General features: G+C 45.2%; 1 protein-coding gene across 2 annotated transcripts in view; it reads right to left on the bottom strand.

Annotated features, from left to right (window-relative positions):
* The window catches only part of HECTD2 (HECT domain E3 ubiquitin protein ligase 2), a 144075-nt gene that overhangs the window by 70831 nt on the left and 49527 nt on the right, over positions 1-23717 (bottom strand). For both annotated transcript variants that reach the window (XM_077258960.1, XM_077258959.1), the window contains exon 3: positions 3299-3437. In XM_077258960.1, coding sequence (XP_077115075.1) covers positions 3299-3437 — 139 coding nt within the window. The remainder of the gene's footprint in view (positions 1-3298; positions 3438-23717) is intronic.

Raw genomic sequence — 23717 nt, 5'->3', positions numbered from 1 at the left:
AGTTTTCCAATTCAGTCAATAAAAAAAAAAATGGTGTGCCTGAAACTTCTGAAATCTCAGAGCTTTTGCTGGTATTTTAAAAAGCAGCTTTTAATTTTGCATTTTAAAAATGTATAAAAAATAACGCTGCAAAAACACAATGTGTGAACATACCCTAAATATGTTTTCTGGTTGTGGAATACCGCTATCTCCAGTCACAAAATGTTTGGAAAAAAAAAAAAAGGAGCTTTATTTACCCTCCCCAAGTCCATCACTGAGTCTCCACTGTCCTGGAGCCATTCAGTGAGCTCAGCAGCTTTGCCCGAGTTGACTGCAGCGCTGTCGACATTACTTTGGAGCTTAGACAGTAAAAGACCCATGAAGCTGAGGCGGAAACTCCACAATGGACCAGGGGAGAGTGGCTAAGGCCCTTAAAACAACCTGCAGAGGGGGAACAAGTTTTAATAATAATATGAATATAAGGTAAAGTAAATATGGACATCAAATTGCAGAGGTAAAAATACAGTACAACTCACATAAGAAATGCAAAGATTCTTGCGGAATTTACCATATGATGCGCGATGCTTTACCCACACGTGTTCATCCTCAGCACAGCCGCGACTACAAAAATGCAACCCAGAGAGTGATGACTCACGCAGACGAGCACATTGCTGGACACCAGCCTGTATCACCAGCGACAAGACAGACCGATCCGTACACTCCATTTCCTGCTCCACAGACCATGGTCATGCGCTGACATTTTATATCACCGTTGACGGCTTCAGCGATTTGTGAAAATGGAGCTCGGCACAAGGAGAATTCAAGGAGAACAACGGCTAATGAAAATGGACAAATGGTCATGACACCGCACCGTCAGGCTTGTCGAGTGATGCATTGGGCACGACAAAGTGCTTGTGAGAGTCTAATTCAAGACTTTAGAGGCGCGGGATGCAACGCAAAAATTAGGGTGAAGGGGACAAATTGTATAAAATAACATATGTACTCTGGCACTCCACAACCAACGCACCGGTGCTCCCTCCCACCCATCTGTTTACCCCCCGCAGTGGCCACAGACCAGGATCACCACCGCGGTCACGTGGGTACACAGAAAGGGATTTATAATATGCTATTTACATCCATCAGATGACGTTTTGCTCATCCAGAAAAAGATCCTGTGTAGGAGATCTCCCAGATTATTTATGTAAACCTATAGGACATTTAAAATAATTATTGTTGATTAAAAAAACTGAATAAATCAACAGTACAAGTGAATAAAAAACTTTTTTACATAGCTCATGGGGAAAATATGCCTCCTAAACTCATCATCCACTCTAGAAAAACAGCTTTTGATCAAAGAAAGAGTGACAGAGCAGTGAGGTATCAGGTTACATGTCCTACTATACCATATGGGAGGGGGCAGTGAAAGAAATGCACACTGCACAGTGAGACACTAGTCAGATTCTCTAAACGTTTCAGCTCAGTCTATTTTGCTTTAGTACTGGTTTCCCAGTCACACAGCTTAGTACTGCTATATAATGTCCTTCATGCTCCTTCTACTTGTGTGCAACAGAGAAAGAAAATTGGGAATCCATCTCTCTGTGTTTGTTGTTCATAGGACACATCAGAGCAGTTTCTTCCCACTAGGTCAAAGTGAGATGAAAGTGAGATAAAGCCTGGAGAGGGGAAAGCTAGAGAGAATGCAGGAAACAAAAGGCCACGTTCACATTCAGTATTTGGTCAGTATTTTACCTCAGTATTTGTAAGACAAAACCAGGAGTGGGTGAGAAATCCAGAAGTGGTGACGTGTTTCTATTATACTTTTCCTCTATTTGTTCCACTCCTGGTTTTGACTTACATATACTGAGGTAAAAATACTGACCAAATACTGAATGTGTGAATGTGACCTAATGGCCAGAAATTGTGTTCTTCCTCATATAAAAGTTTTTCCACCTATAATATATGATTAGAAAACTCAGACTAAGGCCATTGGCGATGGCACATAAGTGTTGTGGTATAACAGCGAGTGCTGGCTACTAAAGGAAATCAATTGGAGGTCAAGGGGTCGAATTAGGCAACATTAGGATCCATTGGTCAGCATGATGGTTTTCATTGTGGGTACAGAGCCTCACCCAGCAGTAGGAGTATAGCCTTTGACTGCAAAGTAAGAATGCCTCATAATGGAAACAAGGAATCTGTCACTAGCAAAATGTAGAAGCAGAGACCCTGACTCCAGCGATGTGTCACTTGCTGAGTTGCTTATTATACTTTTAACAACAACATCACGTTTATCATCAGGAGCTTATCACTAGCCTATGCACAGGGTACACAGGAAGCCTTACAATCAGTGCTGTGGGCGGGGTCATACAGAGCTCAGCATTCAGAGAACTGCTAGATCTGCAGCAGAGAAAACAGGGATTGTATTAAAACTGCAGTGAGCAACCAATAAATGGTACATAGCTGGAATCAGGGCCTCTGCCCCTACATGATGCTGTTCTCAGATGGGTTAGCGAAATCGGATATTCCCTTTAAAGAGTTGCTCTCATATTCAAATCTTGAGAAGTGCACTGCTATCTTGCCTCCTAGTTTCTTCCTTGCCATAGAGGCCGTGTACTCCTGAAGATTGACAGTTTGGGACAATAGCATAGTTGTGTTATTGCCCTGAATTGTGCGCTCTCCAATGCTACAAGCAGAGGTAGATATTCCCCCCGCAGATTCTGTGGAGCATGAAGCTGGTCAGATCCGGCCAGATGGAGAAAATGCATGGAAGCGCTTGCTGCTTGCCTTAAAAAAACGCCACCTCTAACACACTACAGAGGTGGCCAGTAACCCAAGGCAACAAGCGATATGCAGCAACAAAAAAAAACAACTCTGTTTTTCAGAACAAAGAGGATCCTTCAAAAGATGTAAATTGCTTGTTTTCACGAATATTTTGCATCATTAACCATTTGTGATTATGAGAAAACCCTTTTAGTGGCCACTGATTGGCTGCACGGCATATAACAATGCCAGGTCACCCGGCGGCGCACACAGCAGCGCTGACAAGGTTGGAGCAGCAACACTGAGGGAGATAAGAATTTGTTATTTTTAGTCCTAAATCGATTAAGCTCGGGTTGTCCAGTATTATCGTAGGGATGTTGGGTTTCATGAGTGAAGTCTTCGCGGAGTTTTCAGCCTGTGCTCAATAATGAAAGGTGAAATGTCAGACCAATTGTCCATAACACAAGACGACGTTTCCTAACCTGGTCAGAAATTCTCTAGAAAACAAAAATGCCATTTGCGAAAGCAAAAAAAATTTGGTTTGAAATCATATTGAACTCACTGGAAATCCTTTAGAGTTTTGTTCCGTACTGGGAAGAAAGGTTCCGGCAGGATCGGGGCTTTCATCTCTGCAGGTAGCGCATCAATGGAGATTCGCTGCTTTTGTCGAACGTCAAGGCATATGGGTGGAAGGTCTCTGACTGAAAAAAAAAAAAAGAGAATGTTCCATTAGACATTTAATGCTGGACGATGTTGGAGATTTTCATCTTGCATTTATGAACAGTACACAAACATCGATATACACCAAGGGAGGGCAATAAGTTCCCAAGGGGCCACATGAGTGACTGTTGCGGAGCGCAGAACCAACCGGCCAAACGTACTTCGGCGCAGTGCTAAGTGATGAAACTAATGATGCGGACCAGCTGCCACTGATCGTTGCGTGGCTTATCGCCACATGTATTCTTACCAATAGCAGCTAAGGAAAACCATATAACTTATTGCCTTTTATAACGTTTATAAGAAGCAGTAAATCACACTGCTCATACCAAGGATAATTTACATAGACTTACAATGCTCGTCAAGGCTTACTACGGTCTCTTCAACAGTGTCTACCCTTGTTGCATTTTTTTCTCTATCACAATCCCATTCTCTGACTATCTTTGTTTCGGTCACAATTCTGCTCTTAAGGCCCCGTCACACTTAGCGACGCTGCAGCGATACAGACAACGATGCCGATCGCTGCAGCGTCGCTGTTTAGTCGCTGTGTGGTCGCTGGGGAGCTGACAGCTCACACAGACAGCTCTCCAGCGACCAACGATGCCGAGGTCCCCGGGTAACCAGGGTAAACATCGGGTTGCTAAGCGCAGGGCCGCGCTTAGTAACCCGATGTTTACCCTGGTTACCAGTGTAAAATAACAAACAGTACATACTCACCTTCGCGTCCCCCGGCGTCCGCTTCCTGCACTGACTGAGCGCCGGCCCTAACAGCAGAGCGGTGACGTCACCACTGTGCTGTGGTTTCACTTTACAGCCGGCAGTCAGTCAGTGCGGGAAACGGACGGCAAGGGACCTGACGGACACCGGAATGTGAGTATGTAGTGTTTGGTTTTTTTTACATTTACGATGGTAACCAGGGTAAACATCGGGTTACTAAGCGCCGCCGTGCGCTTAGTAACCCGATGTTTACCCTGGTTACCAGTGAAGACATCGCTGAATCCGTGTCACACACACCGATTCAGCGATGTCAGCGGGACCTCAACGATCAAAAAAAGGTCCAGGCCATTCCGACACGACCAGCGATCTCACAGCAGGGGCCTGGTCGCTGGTACGTGTCAAACATAGCGAGATCGCTACTGAGGTCGCTGTTGCGTCACAAAACTTGTGACTCAGCAGCGATCTCACTAGCGATCTCGCTAAGTGTGACGGGGCCTTTACTTTCCCACTCTCCTATTATTTGTCTTGTTCCCGTTTTCACGCTCTTCTCTCTTGCTCACCTTTTCTCTGCCTTTCCCTCCATTCTTCAATGACATCTCTGCTACTGACTATCATCTAAAAGTCAGGTTAACACATCTACACAAAAATGGTGACACTGCTCCCAACCAGACAGAGGAGGCCTGAACTGAGTGGCTGGTTAGCTACATTTGATTTTGAACCCTCTGGCTTTCCCTGTCTGCGGGCTGGGCAGGAACATTTAGAGGGCAAGTTGTGGCCTGCAGGCAGCAATGTCCCAGGTCTGATCCATTCTGTGTATCAGGGATTGCAGGGGTGGAAACAGACAGGAAAGGGCCCCTTTTCAATAACAGTATATGGACCCCTCTATGTCTGTGACAAAAGCCGATTGCTGCTTTGGAAGCTGAAACAGGCTCCACTATCTTTTATGCCCCTGTGAGGCAGCACAGGTTGCAATAATAGGTCCGCCCCCGAGGAACAGACAACTCCTGAGAGGCACATAATCAAAGGATGCTGGCAGCCAATGGCCAGAACCAGTTTTCCATATACTTTTGCAGCTACATTTTGCTTAGACCTTCCATACAACACGAGTTCTGTAGAAAATCACTAATTCTATTGACAATTTGTGTTGCGATTGTACTGGCGTTTTCTTTGTCCTCCTGGCCACCAGGTCTAATAAAGCCAATAGAGCCACTGCCTCTAATTTATACAGACTATCATAGATTTGGCCATAACTACAGTGCATAATTTACTCTGAAGCAGGTTTAAGGCACCAGGATTGCGTGTTCTTAAGGGAGCTAAGTATATGTCACACAATACACCTTAAGTAATTTGCAAATAAATCACATTCCCATTCACATATATATATATCTGTGAAAAAATACAGAGATTTTTAAATAATTCACCCCGGTGCACTGTGTGACAATCTCTGTGGAAACCACAGCAAAGACCAGACTAAAAGCCAAAACAATTCAGTAAAGATTAAAAGGACCAGACAGAATACCAAGGTATAGACATATCAAAATATATTTATTAGTGAGCGTGACAAGGGTTACAAAATATTAAAATTACATAAATCCATACATAAAAATATGATAAGAACTTTAATTTTAAAAGCTACAAAAAATAGCGCGGCACCAGGAAGATTAGGATGAAAAGGTAATAGTACTGCTCCTAAAACAGCCCCACTGCAATAACAGGATATCTTTAAGTACGCTGACAACCCATGATAAGGTGTTACTATGCCAAATCCAGCTCAGTAGAAAACCATATAAAAGTGCGCAAGTGCCATATCCAAATCAAAATGCCCCATTATAAATATAAGTTGATTTCAATCAATTTATAAAGTGATAAAGTGCAAAAGATAATTATAACCATAAACAGCACAGGAGTTTATCCTAAAAAAAGTGCATAGACAAAGTGCCAGTATACGCTGGAAATAGCCTTCTATAAACAAAGAGGGGCTACAGCGATTATATAGTAGTATATACCTGTGGGGGCTGAGTCCTGGGCCTGCGCCTCTCCCGACGCGCGTTTCGGATTAGATATGTCCTTCTAATCTAATCCGAAACGCGCGTCGGGAGAGGCGCAGGCCCAGGACTCAGCCCCCACAGGTATATACTACTATATAATCGCTGTAGCCCCTCTTTGTTTATAGAAGGCTATTTCCAGCGTATACTGGCACTTTGTCTATGCACTTTTTTTAGGATAAACTCCTGTGCTGTTTATGGTTATAATTATCTTTTGCACTTTATCACTTTATAAATTGATTGAAATCAACTTATATTTATAATGGGGCATTTTGATTTGGATATGGCACTTGCGCACTTTTATATGGTTTTCTACTGAGCTGGATTTGGCATAGTAACACCTTATCATGGGTTGTCAGCGTACTTAAAGATATCCTGTTATTGCAGTGGGGCTGTTTTAGGAGCAGTACTATTACCTTTTCATCCTAATCTTCCTGGTGCCGCGCTATTTTTTGTAGCTTTTAAAATTAAAGTTCTTATCATATTTTTATGTATGGATTTATGTAATTTTAATATTTTGTAACCCTTGTCACGCTCACTAATAAATATATTTTGATATGTCTATACCTTGGTATTCTGTCTGGTCCTTTTAATCTTTACTGAATTGTTTTGGCTTTTAGTCTTAAGGGAGCTGCGTAGCCATAAGCAACCCTCTGATGACCCATATATTTAAATAAATTTAAAAAATCATGCTGGTCTGCGGCAGTCGCCACTCCAATAGTGACGACAGGTTAAAAGGACTTCCTGGTCCCCTGTTATCTCTGTACTTCCATGCAGCTATTCAGAAATGTACCATAACCGTTATTTGGCTAGATGGCCTGTGATCAGCTGTGCGGATGTATGGAGACAGGGAACTGGAAAGTGCTAAACCTGGAAAATTTGGGAATTAGTGAGATAAGCATAACGTTTTTTTTTTAATCTTATCAAAGAAAATTAGAACATTCAAAGCCATTATGTTTTGATGCCGGATACCTCCATAAGGGAAGCTGCACATTCCCTGGTCTGGCCTACTGCTCTGAGCAAAGCAGCATGGGTCATGAATTTTGAATAACTGCTACGATCTACCAGCTAACCACTACATAAGATGGAATTCATTTGCATACAATATAATTCATTATTAAAGTGTTAAAAAAAAACAAAAAAAAAAACAAGCGTGAACCCCATACTGCTTCCATTATGCTAACTCAACCACAATTTATGTAGTCATGAAAGCATGGCTTTAATTAAAGACAAAACAGCAGCTAATGAATTTCTAAAATTGGATTTAAAACTACTAAAATAGTTCTGAGTGGAATTAAATGAGCATCATAAGCCACCACATCTGAATGAATGAAAGAATGTATTTACAGTGGGTACGGAAAGTATTCAGACCCCTTTAAATTTCTCACTTTTTGTTTCATTGCAGCCATTTGGTAAATTCAAAAAAAGTTCATTTTTTCTCATTAATGTGCACTCTGCACCTCATCTTGACAAAACAAAAATGTAGTAATTTTTTGCAAATTTAAAAAACTGAAATATCCCATGGTCATAAGTATTCAGACCCTTTGCTCAGTATTCAGAAGCACCCTTTTGAGCTAGGACTGCCATGAGTCTTCTTGGAAATGATGCAACATTTTTTTCACACCTGGATTTGGGGATCCTCTGCCATTCTTCCTTGCAGATCCTCTCCAGTTCCGTCAGGTTGGTGAACGTTGGTGGACAGCCATTTTCAGGTCTCTCCAGAGATGCTCAATTGGGTTTAGGTCAGGGCTCTGGCTGAGCCAGTCAAGAATGGTCACTGAGTTGTTCTGAAGCCACTCCTTTGTTATATTAGCTGTGTGCTTAGAGTCATTGTCTTGTTGGAAGGTGAACCTTCGGCCAAGTCTGAGGCCCAGAGCACTCTGGAAGAGGTTTTCATCCAGAAAATCTCTGTACTTGGCCACATTCATGTTTCCTTCAATGACAACCAGTCGTCCTGTCCCTGCAGCTGAAAAACACCCCCACAGAATGAAGCTGCCACCACCATGTTTCACTGTTGGGATTGTATTGGGCAGGTGATGAGCAGTGCCTGGTTTACTTCACACATACCGCTTAGGCTAGTTTCACACTAGCGTTTAGCCAGGCTGCGAAGGGATGCGGACTTCCTCTGTGAGACCCCGCCCACTGTCACACATGCGTCGTTTTGACGGTGTGGCATCTGCACGAAATTGCAACTTGTTCCGTTCGGCGCAGGTCATTGCACCATCAAAACGACGCATGCAGCGGCATCTGCATACAGCGGCATGGCCTACGTACCCAATGTTAAAGATAGGGTGTGCACCCCGCATGCAGCCGTAGGCGGAGCTGAATGAAGAGGCGCGGCAGTGGGCGGCGCTTCATGGAGGAAGTCCGCATCCCTCCGCAGCCCGGCTAAACCCTAGTGTGAAACTAGCCTAAGAATTATCACCAAAAAGTTATATCTTCGTCTCATCAGACCAGAGAATCTTATCTGGGAGTCCTTCATGTGTTTTTTAGCAAACTCTATGTGGGCTTTCATATGTCTTACATTGAGGAGAGGTTTCCGTCGGGCCACTCTGCCATAAAGGCCGACTGGTGGAGGGCTTCAGAGATAGTTGACTTTGTGGAACTTTCTCCCATCTCCCTACTGCATCTCTGGAGTTCAGCCACAGTGATCTTGTGGTTCTTTTTTACCTCTCTCACCAAGGCTCTTCTCCCATGATTGCTCAGTTTGGCTGGACGGCCAGATCTAGGAAGACTTCTAGTGGTCCCAAACTTCTTCCATTTAAGGATTATGGAGGCCACTGTGCTCTTAGGAACCTTGAGTACTGCAGAAATTCTATTGTAACCTTGGCCAGATCTGTGTCTTGCCACAATTTTGTCTCTGAGCTCCTTGGCCAGTTCCTTTGACCTCATGATCCTCATTTGGTCTGACATGCACTGTGAGCTGCGAGGTCTTATATAGACCGGTGTGATTTTCTAAATCAATTCCTATCAGTTTAATTAAAAACAGCTGGACTCCAATGAAGGAGTGGAACCATCTCAAGGAGGATCACAAGGTAATGGATAGCATGTGACAAATATGAGTGTCTGAGCAAAGGGTCTGAATACTTATGACCATGTGATATTTCAGTATTTCTTTTTTAATACATTTGCAAAAATTTCTACATTTGTTTTTTTCAGTCAAGATGGGGTGCAGACTGTACATTAATGTGAAAAAAATGAACTTTTTTGAATTTACCAAATGGCTGCAATGAAACAAAGAGTGAAAAATTTAAAGGGGTCTGAATACTTTCCGTACCCACTGCATGTATATACATACATAATCTGTGTATGCGCGCGTGTGTGTGTGCGCATGTCTGTGCGTGCGTGCATGTATGCACGCGTGTGTGTGCGCGTGCGTGCGTATGTATGCACGCGTGTGTGTGTGTGTGTATGTATATGCGCGTGCGTGTGTGTGTGTGTGTGTGTGTGTGTGTGTGTGTGTGTGTGTGTGTGTGTGTGTGTGCATGCGCGCATGTGTGTATATGTGTATGCATGTATGTATATACATATATACAGTGGGGCAAAAAAGTATTTAGTCAGTCAGCAATAGTGCAAGTTCCACCACTTAAAAAGATGAGAGGCGTCTGTAATTTACATCATAGGTAGACCTCAACTATGGGAGACAAACTGAGAAAAAAAAAATCCAGAAAATCACATTGTCTGTTTTTTTTATCATTTTATTTGCATATTATGGTGGAAAATAAGTATTTGGTCAGAAACAAAATTTCATCTCAATACTTTGTAATATATCCTTTGTTGGCAATGACAGAGGTCAAACGTTTTCTGTAAGTCTTCACAAGGTTGCCACACACTGTTGTTGGTATGTTGGCCCATTCCTCCATGCAGATCTCCTCTAGAGCAGTGATGTTTTTGGCTTTTCGCTTGGCAACACGGACTTTCAACTCCCTCCAAAGGTTTTCTATAGGGTTGAGATCTGGAGACTGGCTAGGCCACTCCAGGACCTTGAAATGCTTCTTACGAAGCCACTCCTTCGTTGCCCTGGCGGTGTGCTTTGGATCATTGTCATGTTGAAAGACCCAGCCACGTTTCATCTTCAATGCCCTTGCTGATGGAAGGAGGTTTGCACTCAAAATCTCACGATACATGGCCCCATTCATTCTTTCATGTACCCGGATCAGTCGTCCTGGCCCCTTTGCAGAGAAACAGCCCCAAAGCATGATGTTTCCACCACCATGCTTTACAGTAGGTATGGTGTTTGATGGATGCAACTCAGTATTCTTTTTCCTCCAAACACGACAAGTTGTGTTTCTACCAAACAGTTCCAGTTTGGTTTCATCAGACCATAGGACATTCTCCCAAAACTCCTCTGGATCATCCAAATGCTCTCTAGCAAACTTCAGACGGGCCCGGACATGTACTGGCTTAAGCAGTGGGACACGTCTGGCACTGCAGGATCTGAGTCCATGGTGGCGTAGTGTGTTACTTATTGTAGGCCTTGTTACATTGGTCCCAGCTCTCTGCAGTTCATTCACTAGGTCCCCCCGCGTGGTTCTGGGATTTTTGCTCACCGTTCTTGTGATCATTCTGACCCCACGGGGTGGGATTTTGCGTGGAGCCCCAGATCGAGGGAGATTATCAGTGGTCTTGAATGTCTTCCATTTTCTAATTATTGCTCCCACTGTTGATTTCTTCACTCCAAGCTGGTTCGCTATTGCAGATTCAGTCTTCCCAGCCTGGTGCAGGGCTACAATTTTGTTTCTGGTGTCCTTTGACAGCTCTTTGGTCTTCACCATAGTGGAGTTTGGAGTCAGACTGTTTGAGGGTGTGCACAGGTGTCTTTTTATACTGATAAATTTAAACAGGTGCCATTACTACAGGTAATGTTAGTCCTCCCCCGTCCATAATAAAGAATTATAGGGGGGGGTCTCATGGACACACAGGAACTGAATATTGGTGGTTTTTACCTCATGACAGGGTTTATGAGGTAAATTAATAAATTGAGGTTAGCTATGGCAAAAGGGCCATGAGCAGTTTTAACCGGTTTTTCCAGCTGTTTTTGCGCCCTTATTTAACATTTCTTATTGGTGGGCTGTGGTTGCCGGGCTGTTTCTGGGCTATAAATAGCCCTGTCTGAGTGGATTTACCTCATTCACCGGTTACCTGAAGAAACCGAAGATCCCACCCTCCCTCCCTTAATTTATGTATTCCCTGTCGTGCTCATTTATTTTGTGGGGAAATCGCCCTTGCTGGGTGGATTGGTCATTTTACGGTGGTTAACATCTGGTGGTTAACTTAAAGAGTTAAGTTTAAAGTTAAACTGTTTGGAGTTTGGTTTTTCAAGTAACTCAAAAATAAATGACACGGCCATTTACTTCCAAACATTGTCTGGAGTCTTTATTTATTTTGTATGAATGGGCCTTGTGTGGCCATGAGTGGAGGAAAGAGGAGACTCTTAAAGAAGAAGTTACAGGTCTGTGAGAGCCAGAAATCTTGATTGTTTGTTTCTGACCAAATACTTATTTTCCACCATAATATGCAAATAAAATGATTAAAAAAACAGACAATGTGATTTTCTGGATTTTTTTTTCTCAGTTTGTCTCCCATAGTTGAGGTCTACCTATGATGTAAATTACAGACGCCTCTCATCTTTTTAAGTGGTGGAACTTGCACTATTGATGAATGACTAAATACTTTTTTGCCCCACTTTATATTGCTCCACAGGATTCTTTAAAAGCCAGCAGAGAGAGTAACTCTAGAAACAGATAAGGGGCATTCAACATACATCCGAGGTCCTAGGTGATATCAGAATGTTACATATTTTATGATTGGGAAGAAATAGGAATATCAAGTAGCATGGTCCTTACTACAATCTGTCCTAGTTTCTATGCTTGTCACAATTGTTGCCTTTACCACCTTCATGTCCACAGCCTGTTAAGTGTAATCCGTCTCTAGCAGCAGAAACCTACAGACGGATTACAGGAAATAAGGTTGGATACTTGTCCCTCTACTTTCCTTCCTGTCTAGCTGCATACAGGCAGAACAGCGAGGATGTCTTTCAGCTCATGGCAGGCAAGTCATTGGACAATAGCAGGAGCAATGCATGAAGTAATTGCTCATTCCAGATCCTATAGTACTGGCAGAATGCCAAAGAAGGGGGTAAGCTCATTCAAAGAAAGTGGATGGCAAGTTTCACAGTTTGGGAATCAGGACACATTTCTCTGATAAAGCAGTTTTACCTTGTTGTGGGTGATGTGGGCAGAAGGACTACTGGTCTTGGGTAAAATAACAGGAACGCCAGACTTTGAAGGGTCCCTGCATACAGGGTTGAGATTTCATAAGCATTTCCGGTCACTAACATAGTAGAACTATACACAGATCGTATTCACCGACAGTGTTCCTCCCATCCCATTCGCCCGTCTGATCTGATATCACATGTAGAGTAACGCGGGAGCGTGCCAGGGAGTACAGTTGCCAAAGCTACAGTTCAGCATCCAAAGAGTTTTGTAAATTCATATTATTCCCGTTCCATTCCCCCGCCTTATCTGACGCTGTACATGGAAAGACAAAGGAATCACGCCGATCTATTTCACTTGTTTATTTCTGTTAATGTTGATGTTGATGATTATGGCTTACAGGCCAGCCAATGAAAACTCAAAAGTCATTATCTCAGTATATTAGAATAATTCTGCCAATTAGGAATCCTCCCTCCTGGGGAACTTGCAGTACACCGCCTGTTGTGTGTAATCAGTCTGCAGCTGCAGAAAGCTAGAAATGGGTTACAGGATATAAGGGTGGATACTTCTACGTCTGCTCTCCTTTATATCGAGATGCACACAGGCATAACAGCAATGTTGGCTTTCAATTCAGGGAAAGCAAGTGATCGGACAATGGCAGGAGCAGTGCACAAAGTGATTGAGCTCCTTAGAGCTGTGGAGTCGGAGTCTGTGTCTGTGTCGGTGTCATGAAAATTGAGGTGTCGGAGGTTTGGCTTACCGACTCCACAGCCCTGGCTCCTATAGCACTGGTAGAATGCAATGGAAGGGGAACAGCCCCTTTGTCCCTCCCTCTGTTTCCCTTCATGCATACATGGTGCATAACTGCGAGTACAGCTTTCAGTTCAGGGCAAGCAAGTCATAGGACGATGGCAGGAGCAGTGCACAAAGTTACGGTTTATTCCAGCTCCTATAGTACTGGCAGGCTGATACAGGGTAACAGCCCCCCCAAAAAAAAAAAAAAAAAAAAGTGGATGGCAAGTCACACTGCTTGGGAATCACAACAGAATCTGGATATATTAGACTGCTGTGTGTCCCAAAAGCAGTTTTACATTGTTGTGCGCGATAATGGCAGCATGACTATGCTTTTATTCTGGCATTAGGTGAAATAACAGGCACACTTGGCTCTGAAGGGTTTTCTTTAAATTGGTCCACATTTGTATTTCTTGAATCCTCAGTGGCTGCTGCCGGTACAGATGGCTCCACGCGGTTTTCACGTACTGAGCATTAAGCTACGAGGCCAAGTTGGGGGGGGGGGGGTCATGTTGGTGAATAGCGACCGTTCCGAATTTGTGAATGAACACAGTATTTCAGATGGGAAGCCGTCTCCCACTGAGTACAGAGCATGAATCACGCAGACCCACACACTAACAGCCATCAGCGCCATTGATTGCACAGAAAGCCTCCCCTCTGTTTTCACAGCCAGAAATTGGAAAAACATCACAGGGACTTGGATTAAACTAAAAGTTAAAAAAAAGACTTGAGAAAACACAGTATTTTATTTTTTTTTTTAAACCTTATCCCACTTGGCTCTTTTGTAATAGGAAAGGCTAATGTGGAGAAGATGGAAACGTTAATAATACAAGTGGCCAAGCTGCCCTTACGTATATATTCTATGTGAGTCTAATAAAAGTCTTGTATTTTCCCCTAGATGATTCGGAGCCGCTGAGTCAGGACTTATATAACGGAGATGAAAGCGATTACCCAGCAGTCACATATTACGGCCATCTGCAAGCAGCACTATCCAGAAAGCTTCCTGCGTCCCAGATCTACAATTAGAAGCGTGACCTTTAGAAAACATTAGCTATGCGAGTTGTGTTCACAGACGGCAATAATTCGTAGTCACAGTATTCTTATTAAAATATGAAAATGAAAGATCTTTCTTAATTTAAACTCCGTATCTCCCTAAAATTTGGTGCTGATCTACTGATTTTGGAACAGTTTTCCTTTCTTTTCTGAGCGCCTCCTTTCCAATGTTATGCTCCCTGGAAATAAAGCTACAACTTGTTCCTCCAGTCAACTGGGCGTGTACCACACAAAGTCTCCGTGGGCATTCGTTGGGGATTGGCCAATAGAAACATGGCCACACCCATTGAGGCGTACTGTGGTACACACCCCGGTAGGTGAAGGGAAAATAATAACTATTATTCACAGGGGGAATAACTTTGGAAAGGAGTGGCACAGAAGAAAAAGAAAATATGTTCCAGAATCAGCGGAGCGGCATCAATTAGAGAAGAAACTCAGTTTAAATAAATTCAAATTGGTGAAAGGTCCTCTTTAAAGAGAATCTGTCCGAGCCCTTTAAATTAAGATCACAGTAATGGGACATATATCGTATTCATCAGCATCTGATAGATTATAACAATAAAAGCAGAATCATTGACATGGACGTATTCAGTGGCGTATCCGGGGGGGGGGGCAGCCGGGGCATGTGCCCAGGGCACAGCCGACAGGGGGGCGCCAGCGGGCCGCCTGATGATGCGGCGGTGCAAGACGGCTCCTCGTCCTGTACTGAGCAGTCACATGGTACCGCTCATTACAGTAATGAATATGCGGCTCCACCTCCCATAGGGGTGGAGCCGCATATTCATTACTGTAATGAGCGGTAACGGTGACCGCTCAGTACAGGAAGAAGATGCCGGCGCCAGGGAAGCAGGGACTGCACCGCGCCAGGAGCAGGTGAGTATAACAGGGAGGGGAGCGCAGCGCGATATTCACCTGCTCCTCATTCCTGCGCCGCTCCGTCTTCAGCAGTGACGCTGAGGTCAGAGGGCCCAGTGACGTAGTTAGTGCGCGCCCTCTGCCTGAACGTCAGTGCTGAAGATGGAGCGGCGGCTGGAACAAGGAGCAGGTGAATATTGAAAGTGCCAGGGGCCTGAGCGACGGAGCGGTGAGTGTGTGATTTTTTTGTTATTGCAGCAACAGCAAATGGGGCAAGTGTCTGTATGGAGCATCTTTTGGGGCTATAAAGTTTGTGCAGCACTATATGGGGCAAATATCTTTATGGAGCATCTTATGGGGCCATAACGTTTGTGCAGCTCTATATGGGGCAAGTGTCTGTATGGAGCATCTTATGGGGCCATAACGTTTGTGCAGCACTATATGGCGCAAGTGTCTGTATGGAGCATCTTATGGGGCCATAACATTTGTGCAGCACTATAACAGGGCAAGTATCTGTATAGAGCATCTTAGGCTACCTTCACACTAGCGTCGGGCTCGGCCCGTCGCTGTGCGTCGGGCCGACGTTCCCGACGCTAGCGTGGTCTCCGCCGGCACAACGGGGGCAGCGGATGCATTTTTCCAGTGCATCCGCTGCCCCACTGTGAGGTGCGGGGAGGTGGGGGCGGAGTTCCGGCCACGCATGCGCGGTCGGAAAAAGCGGACCGTCGTGAGCAAAAAACGTTACATGTAGCGTTTTTTGCTCCCGACGGTCCGCCACTGCACGACGCATCCGTCGCACGATGGTGCGATGTGTGGCAATCCGTCACAATGCGTCGCTTAGGCTACTTTCACACTAGCGTTAACTGCAAACCGTCTCAAAACGTCTTTTTTGCCGAAAAAACGGATGCGTCAAAAAAGTGAAAAACGGTGACAAACGTATGCCACGCATACAGCATTTCGATGGATCCGTCGCAAATCCGCTAAACGTTTCCGTCGAAAATACTGGATGCGTTGCATCCGTTTTTACCATCCGTTGCATCCGTTTTTCCGACGGATCCGTTTTTAAAATGGGAGGCTCCCAAATTTGATTGGCTACTGGAAAATATGGAAAACTATATAGTTACTGTTTTTACAGCCCATCTTTGAGGGTTTTAGTTTTGTGGCAGCGATGGAAGGTGTTCTTGTGAGGATTGCGAGTTTGGTTACCGACGTTATCTTTGAGACGAATCGCCTGGATATAGTGCGGGAGAAGGAGGTGGCAGCGGAAAAACGTAGGATGCTTCTGCAGCAACGGAAACGGAGGCGACTGGATACATCCGATTAATGAACTACGGATGATGATAAAGGGATCCAAACCCTAACCCTACCCCTAACCTCACCCCTAACCGTTTAATGAACATTTTCTGACAGTCATAGTGCCACGTATTTCAGTGCCACGTATTTAAGTGCCACATACTATAAATACTATAACTACGTGGTTATACGTGGCACTGAAATATCGTGGCATTTACGTGAAATACGTGGCACTTAAAATACGTGGCACTTAAAATACGTGGCACTTAAAATACGTGGCACTTAAAATACGTGGCCACTGAAATATCGCGGCACTTATATACGTGGCCACTGAAATATCGTGGCACTTATATACGTGGCACTTATATACGTGGCCACTGAAATATCGTGGCACTTAAATACGTGGCACTTAAATACGTGTACATATATGTGGGGTTGAAGGCCCAGGCCAGGTTTATATAGATTTGGGGGTGTCTGGCCAATTGGCAACAAAATCCTTCTTCTGAGCATGCTCAGTGTAAAAAAACGTATTGCAGCGCTGCATTGCGTCGTACGACGTGTCCCGACGCATCCGTCGCTCATAGGCTTCCATTGTAGCCAACGACGCATGCCGCAGGATGCGTCGCGACACGTTTTTTAGGTGGAGACAAAAAACGTTACAATCAACGTTTTTTGCCGACGACGTGTCGCCAAATTTCGACGCATCCGTCGTACGACGTACACGACGTATGCCAATCCGTCGCAATCCGTCGCCAATACAAGTCTATGGGGAAAAAACGCATCCTGCAAACACTTTTGCAGGATGCGTTTTTTCGGCAAAACGACGCATTGTGACGGAATGCAGTTAACGCTAGTGTGAAAGTAGCCTTATGGGGCCATAACGTTTGTGCAGCATTATATGGCGCAAATATCTTTATGGAGTATCTTATGGGGCCATAATCAATGTTTCTGCAGCGCTATATTGGGCAAATGTGTCTATGGAGCATCTTATGGGCCATTATTAACCTTTATGCAGGATTATATGGGGCTCCTGATTCAATATGGATATTCAAAAACACTTAACCTACTGATGTCTCAATTAATTTTACTTGGTATCTATTTTAACATTATGGGGATTCAGGAATGTATCTTAGCTTGATCATACAGTTTCAATAGAGCTAACGTTGAAATGGGGAGGTTTGGGGGGGGGGGGGGGGGGCAAACTGATCCTTTGCCCCGGGTGCAGGAAAGGCTAGATACACCTCTGCACGTATTGTTAACTAGCCACAATGAAGCTCTGTGTCCATCCACTGTATAAAAACTGGTTCCAGGCAAATGAGACTCGTGTGGGAAAAAATAGTGGGGAAAATATTTACGTTGTCACAAACAATGTTTTCAGCACTTTAGCAACGATAATGGTGGTGTATCATGAGCGTCTGGCACGTGTTTGATGAGGGGGGGGGGGGGGTTTGCAGAGCTCAGAGGCGCGGCGGTCTTGTAAACAGTCTTTTTTCCCCTAACTTTTGTGTGCACATTGAGGCTAGCCTATCAGGCCACAGGAAACATCCACAATGTCCTGACACAACGGCTTGTGTCATTGGCTGCTGAAATCACATGTCCCTCTCCATATAAAGAGAAAACATCTGTTTTAGCGCTATTTTGTAGATTGTGAGCCCTCGCGGGCAGGGTCCTCTCTCCTACTGTACCAGTTGTGACTTATATTGTTCAAGATTATTGTACTTGGTTTTTATTATGTATACCCCATCTCACATGTAAAGCGCCATCGAATATATGGCGCTATAATAATAAATAATAATAATAATAATAATAATAATAATAATAAGAATTTTGACACTAAAGCGCAGAGAGGCTGCTCCTGATGCTGCCACTGTTAGTAGCAATATTTTAGCTAGTTAGCTAGGCGGTTGTATATCAGTCAGATAGAGCTAGTGTCCAGTGAGGCTGTTAAATTTACCTTCCAGCTATTTTTTTTGCCATTACTCAGGTCCACAGACGAAGCCAGCAGGGCACATGTCCTACAAGTGTGCTGTGCACTGCTTCCATTGTGTTCCATGCACGAGTACAGCATTCCAAATAATATTTTTTCACTGGCTAAATGTGAAAAAGCATGCTGTACCTCACCTTGTCATTTAGTGCTGTGGTGATATGAACCTGTCTGCAGACCTAAGGAACATTAAAAAATATATATATAATTTTTCAGTTGCAAAAAGTTAGACAGCCTGCCGTATCACACTTTGTCATTTTATTGGGTTGAAATTAAGCTGTAGAGGCCTGATCCAGATTTCACCCAAAAATTATTGTGTTCCTAAAGTCATACAGTAGGGGACCTGACTTTAAAATAGTTTGTAGCATCTAGTGTGCTATAGAGGCCTGATTCAGAGGCTGCAAAAAAATCTTCTGTTATTAACGCCATACAGTAAGGGACCGGACTTTAAAATACAGTATTTCGCGGATAAGACGCACCCCAAATTTTGAGAAGAAAAATAGGGAATTTTTTAAAAAAAATAAAATGGTGATACTTCTTATAATCCATGCGTCTTATTGCTTACCGGGAGAGGTGGCTGCAGTGAAGCGGGGTCCCAGGGTCGCTGCTGGAGAGGGCAAGAGTGGAGGGGGTGTTCAGATGTGCAGAGCGCCACAGTGGGTGTTCGGTGCTGCAGGGGCTCTGCCGACATTTTGTTAAAGCCCAGAGTCCCCGCAGTTATCGTTTCCTATGGCGTGGACTCTGAGAAAATGGCTGCCGGGGCGGCGCATGCTGATGGAGATCTGGGCACCAAGATCTCGAGAGATGGAGTCTGAAGAGCTATTCACATATTCAATGAAATGGTCATCAGAAGTGTACTCAAAAGCTTCATAGAGTCAAGAGGAGGAAATCTGCACCAATGCTCAATATTTTTTTAGCTTGGATCCAGGGCAGGACGAAGTATGGTTCAAACGGCATCCTGACCCTAGTCATGAGACGTTAACCCCTGGGGGGGGTTGGGTGGAGGTGATCCTGATGAGACTCAGATATCTGAGGCTCACGCGGACAGTACTGTGCTGTCAGGGCAGGAAGAGGAGGGTGACTCCAAGGGTGAGGAATGTGATAACACAGAGGTTGATGATGATGAGGTGTTAGATCCCAGTTGGCATGAACATAGATGCACACAGCCGGGTAGGTCATCTGAGAAAGGAAGATGAGGAGGTTACGTTGTGCCGTACGTTGCAGACACGTAGTGATGCAGCCACGACAAGCAATGCATCCTCAGCCACAACTGTGGCTGTGACCATCAGCATCCGCGGGTTTGCAGTTCACAGGGGTGGCAAGAGTTGCCAAGCCTGGGCCTTTTTTGATACTGCAAAGATGAGCCAACTCACTTAATCTACCAACTTTACAAAAAAAAAACTGAGTAGAGGTAAAAAGTGCAATAATTTGACTACTACATGTATGAACTTTCACATGTGCAATCAACATGCATTACTGTGGGAATCCCACTGTGCAAAAATGAGGACCAGCGGACCTCAACAACCATCAGCCACCCCATCAATCGCATCTGCAGCTTCTTCCTCCTCCTGTTACCGTGCCAACTATTAAGACGCAGGTATTCGACCATAGAACCTTGGGTTCTTTACCTGCTCCAGTCACGCTGACTGAGAGCCCGCCGTCAGCTGTAACGGAAGCGGACATGTCTGCTGTTTTGACTTCTCTCAGAGAACGAGCACACCACAAGTTTCTCAATCTACTGAAACATCTCCGCCTGCACATCTTTCACGGTCCAGCAGTTTGTCCAGTTCGCCGTACTCCGCCCTTTCTCAGCACTACAGAGAGCCCAGGGTTCCGAAGCTGTGGTCACATAAAAGATTGTTTCCTCCTACGCATGACAAAGCTAAGGAGGTTGAACTCCATCTTCAATCTGTTGGCCACGGAAATGCTGCCTTTCCATCTGGTAGATACAGACGGTTTCCAAAAGCTGATGGCCATCGCAGTCCCCCAGTACCAATTGCTCAGTCGCCTTTACTTTTCTAAGAAAGCTGTGCCTGCGCTACACCAGCATGTCACAGACATGACCCCTTTCTTGACTAAATCTGTCTGCCAGGGTGCATTTCGCCACAGACACTTTGACGAGTAAGAATGGCCAAGGGCGTTACATCTCGCTGACTGAGAACTGGGTGACTCTGGTGGCTGTGAGGGCAGGCGCCGCTCCACAAGTCTTGGAATCCCCAAGGCTTGCAGGACAAACCTCTACATTTAACACTTCCTCCACTGCTTCTACCTCCTCTAGGGCCTCCACCTGCGCCCACAACATCTACCTTAATGAGACACGTGTTCCAACAGTGCAGAGCGAATCTCCACCACCTCCATACTGCGCAGCCAGGGCTCACCACAATTAGGCAGTATTAAAACGGATATCCCTTGAGATCAAAGTCATACAGCTGAACAGTGGTGGACAGCTCTCCAGCCCGAGTTTAATCAATGGCTGCATCCGATGAACCTGCATCCAGGGAAGGCCGTGTCCGATAACGGTGCGAACCTGGTGGCGGCCCTACGGCAAGGCAAGCTCACACACGTGACTTGCATGGCTCAAATCCTGTTTTCTCCACCACTATCCAGGCCTGAGCGAGCTGCTCCAGAAAGCACATAATCTGTGTGCTCATCTCCGCCGTTCCCACTCCTCAGGTCATCGACTTGCATCGATAGAGAGGTCTTTGGCCATGCCAGTTAACAGGTTGATATGCGATGTGCCGACATGGTTGAATTCCACTCTGCATATGTTGCAGTGACTGTGGCAGCAGCAACGAGCCCTGACGCACAGTGTCATGTCGTATAGCCTGGGCCAACGCAGTACGGACGTAGCGCATATCACGTTTACAGAGTGGGCACAGATTAAGGACCTCTTCACCCTTCTGCAGTTTCGAAATGGCTACAAAGATGGTTAGCGCTGATGATGCCATCATCATCCCTATTCCGGTCATCTATATGCTGGAGAAGACTTGGAATAGCCTACAGGAGGAGATGGTTGTCCCAGATGAAGAGGAGGAAGCAGAGAAGGATGCAGAAGGGATAACATTGTCTCTAAGATCCAGACTGTCGTCACACAGGTGGGTGCCAAGGGAGGGTGGTTTACTGCAATCGAGGGGGGCTGGTGATAACAGACAAACTATTATCGAAGGTGCAAAATCCAAGGAACAAATGGAGGAGGAAGAGTTAATTGGTGAGCAACTGTCAGATGAAGAGGATAATCTTCCCCTCTCTGTGGTTCGTGGTTGTTGGGAGGGGACGGAGGAAACGAGCCTCATTGTTACCCAGCCACCAACACAGCATGGGCTTGGACCTCATGGTAGAGCCCGACATATGAGTGCAGTAAGAAGGCACTATCTGCAACATGATCCCCATATAGTTTTGAAGTTTTGATTAGGAATACTGCTGACTACTGTGGTTTGGACCCTTTCACATTTTGGTCTTCCAAAATGGATGAGTGGCCTGAGCTCGCCTCTCTGAACATGTCTTCAGTGATGCTGGTGGTGTACTGACGGATAAGCGCAGCCAGCTTTCCCCTGAAAGTGTAGACCGCCTAACTTTCATCAAGATGAACAAGTCATGGATCTCCAAAAACTTTTGCCCCCCAACGGCAGACTGTACAGACTAGGTTATATTGCATTTTTTAGTGTGATGCATTAATGCCACGTAACTGCACTCTGATACCTTTAGTGTGGCTTCTGTGCCTGCTGTGGCTGCTGCAGCTTCTGCTAATGTTAACACAAATTTGTGGAAATGTGAACAGTCATGGTTGGTCTACATCTGCTGGGTTAGCTGTAGTGGAAGACGTGTCGGTCCCAATTATACTATTTCCAGTGGCCTAACTACAAAGTTACAGGCTCCGGAGCGAACTTTCAAATGGGACCCCCCTCCCCCATGCCAAAAAATATAGGCGAATTAGAAATGGCGATACGCACAAACGTCATCTGCGTTAGTATACATGCACCATTACAGAATTTGTTGTAGACTGGGTTCACAAGAGTGAAGTTCACGGTCAGTATACAGACCACAACCTCCAGCCTCGCGGAGAGTATCCCGATCCGAACTCACCCCTAGTGTGTCTATGGCAATACGCTCCTGTAAACACAGCCTGACAGGAACGACCCCTTATAAATGGAAGTGTGCCCCTCTAACCCCTGCAATTAGCTGGTGGGGAAAGTCACATCTTGACAAGTAATACTGCCATTTATCCAACCATAAGTTGTGCATTTCCAGAGCTGGGAAATGGGAGTTCAATACTAGAAGACGTCAACTACTGTAGGTTCCCGTCCCGCCTCAAGGAAGTATGGCAAACAGGTGTGATAAGACTATTAGAAAAACTACTGCCACACACATGGCTGAACATACTGGCAGAAGTGTGAGGGCCTGTGTATGGACATGTCAGAGGCTAGAGAGAGGAAAGCTTGGTCCCTCTTAGCTTGTGGCAATGTTTTACCTCAGCTCACATTTGGGCCATACCATTGTAAAACAGGTAGACACATTTACCCATTGACCTTACTATTCATAAGGAACTGCTGTCTACACTTTAGTTGCCCACTGTATATAGTCAGTGTGGGGATGTGGGCTACAGAACAACACAGGGCGATGACACTGTTACCTGAACCCTTCAGCTGCCCTACAATATGCAGGCAGTAAAACCAGTACAAAGTATGGCTGCCTCCCTGCAGAGCTGTCCCACACGTCTCCACGGTGTATACACTCACAAAACTCTTGCTCACCTCACACAGCGAGCAGGGACTAGGAGACCCAGTGTATCGGTTGCCTCACATCTGCCCGCTGTATGCTCCCGCCTGCGGTCACCGGCTCGGCCGCTCGTTACGTTCCGCCCTCAGATTCCTGTTCCTGCTGCACACAGCGTGCACCGCCGCACACCGACCACAACAACACAGGGCCAGGCAGCATGGCTTCTTCTTCCTGCTCACTGCTCCAATAACAGCGCCTGCTGACTCAGTACCTACGCTTCACTTCACAGACAAGAGCCGGCTGCATCTTTGCTGAACTGGGCGGGCCCCTAAGCACTCCGGGCCCCGTCGCAGCTGCAACCTCGGTAGTTATGCCCCTAACTATTTCTATTCTCGTGAAAGTTATTCCACTTTGGTGTTGTCAGACCCTCATTTGTTTAAACGTGAACACTCCTGGCTGCATGTCCATCTGTTGGATTGGGTGTAGTGGAAGACCTGTTGGTCCCTATTACTCGTACACCATCTATACCGTGGTGAAAGTTATGCCACTTTTGTGGTGTCTGCCAGTAATTTTTGGAAATGTGAACACTCCTGG

This window comes from Ranitomeya variabilis, chromosome 4 (assembly GCF_051348905.1).
Source record: "Ranitomeya variabilis isolate aRanVar5 chromosome 4, aRanVar5.hap1, whole genome shotgun sequence".
Lineage (NCBI taxonomy): Eukaryota > Metazoa > Chordata > Amphibia > Anura > Dendrobatidae > Ranitomeya > Ranitomeya variabilis.
Note: the sequence above shows the minus strand (reverse complement) of the source record. Positions and strands in the feature narration are given on the sequence as shown.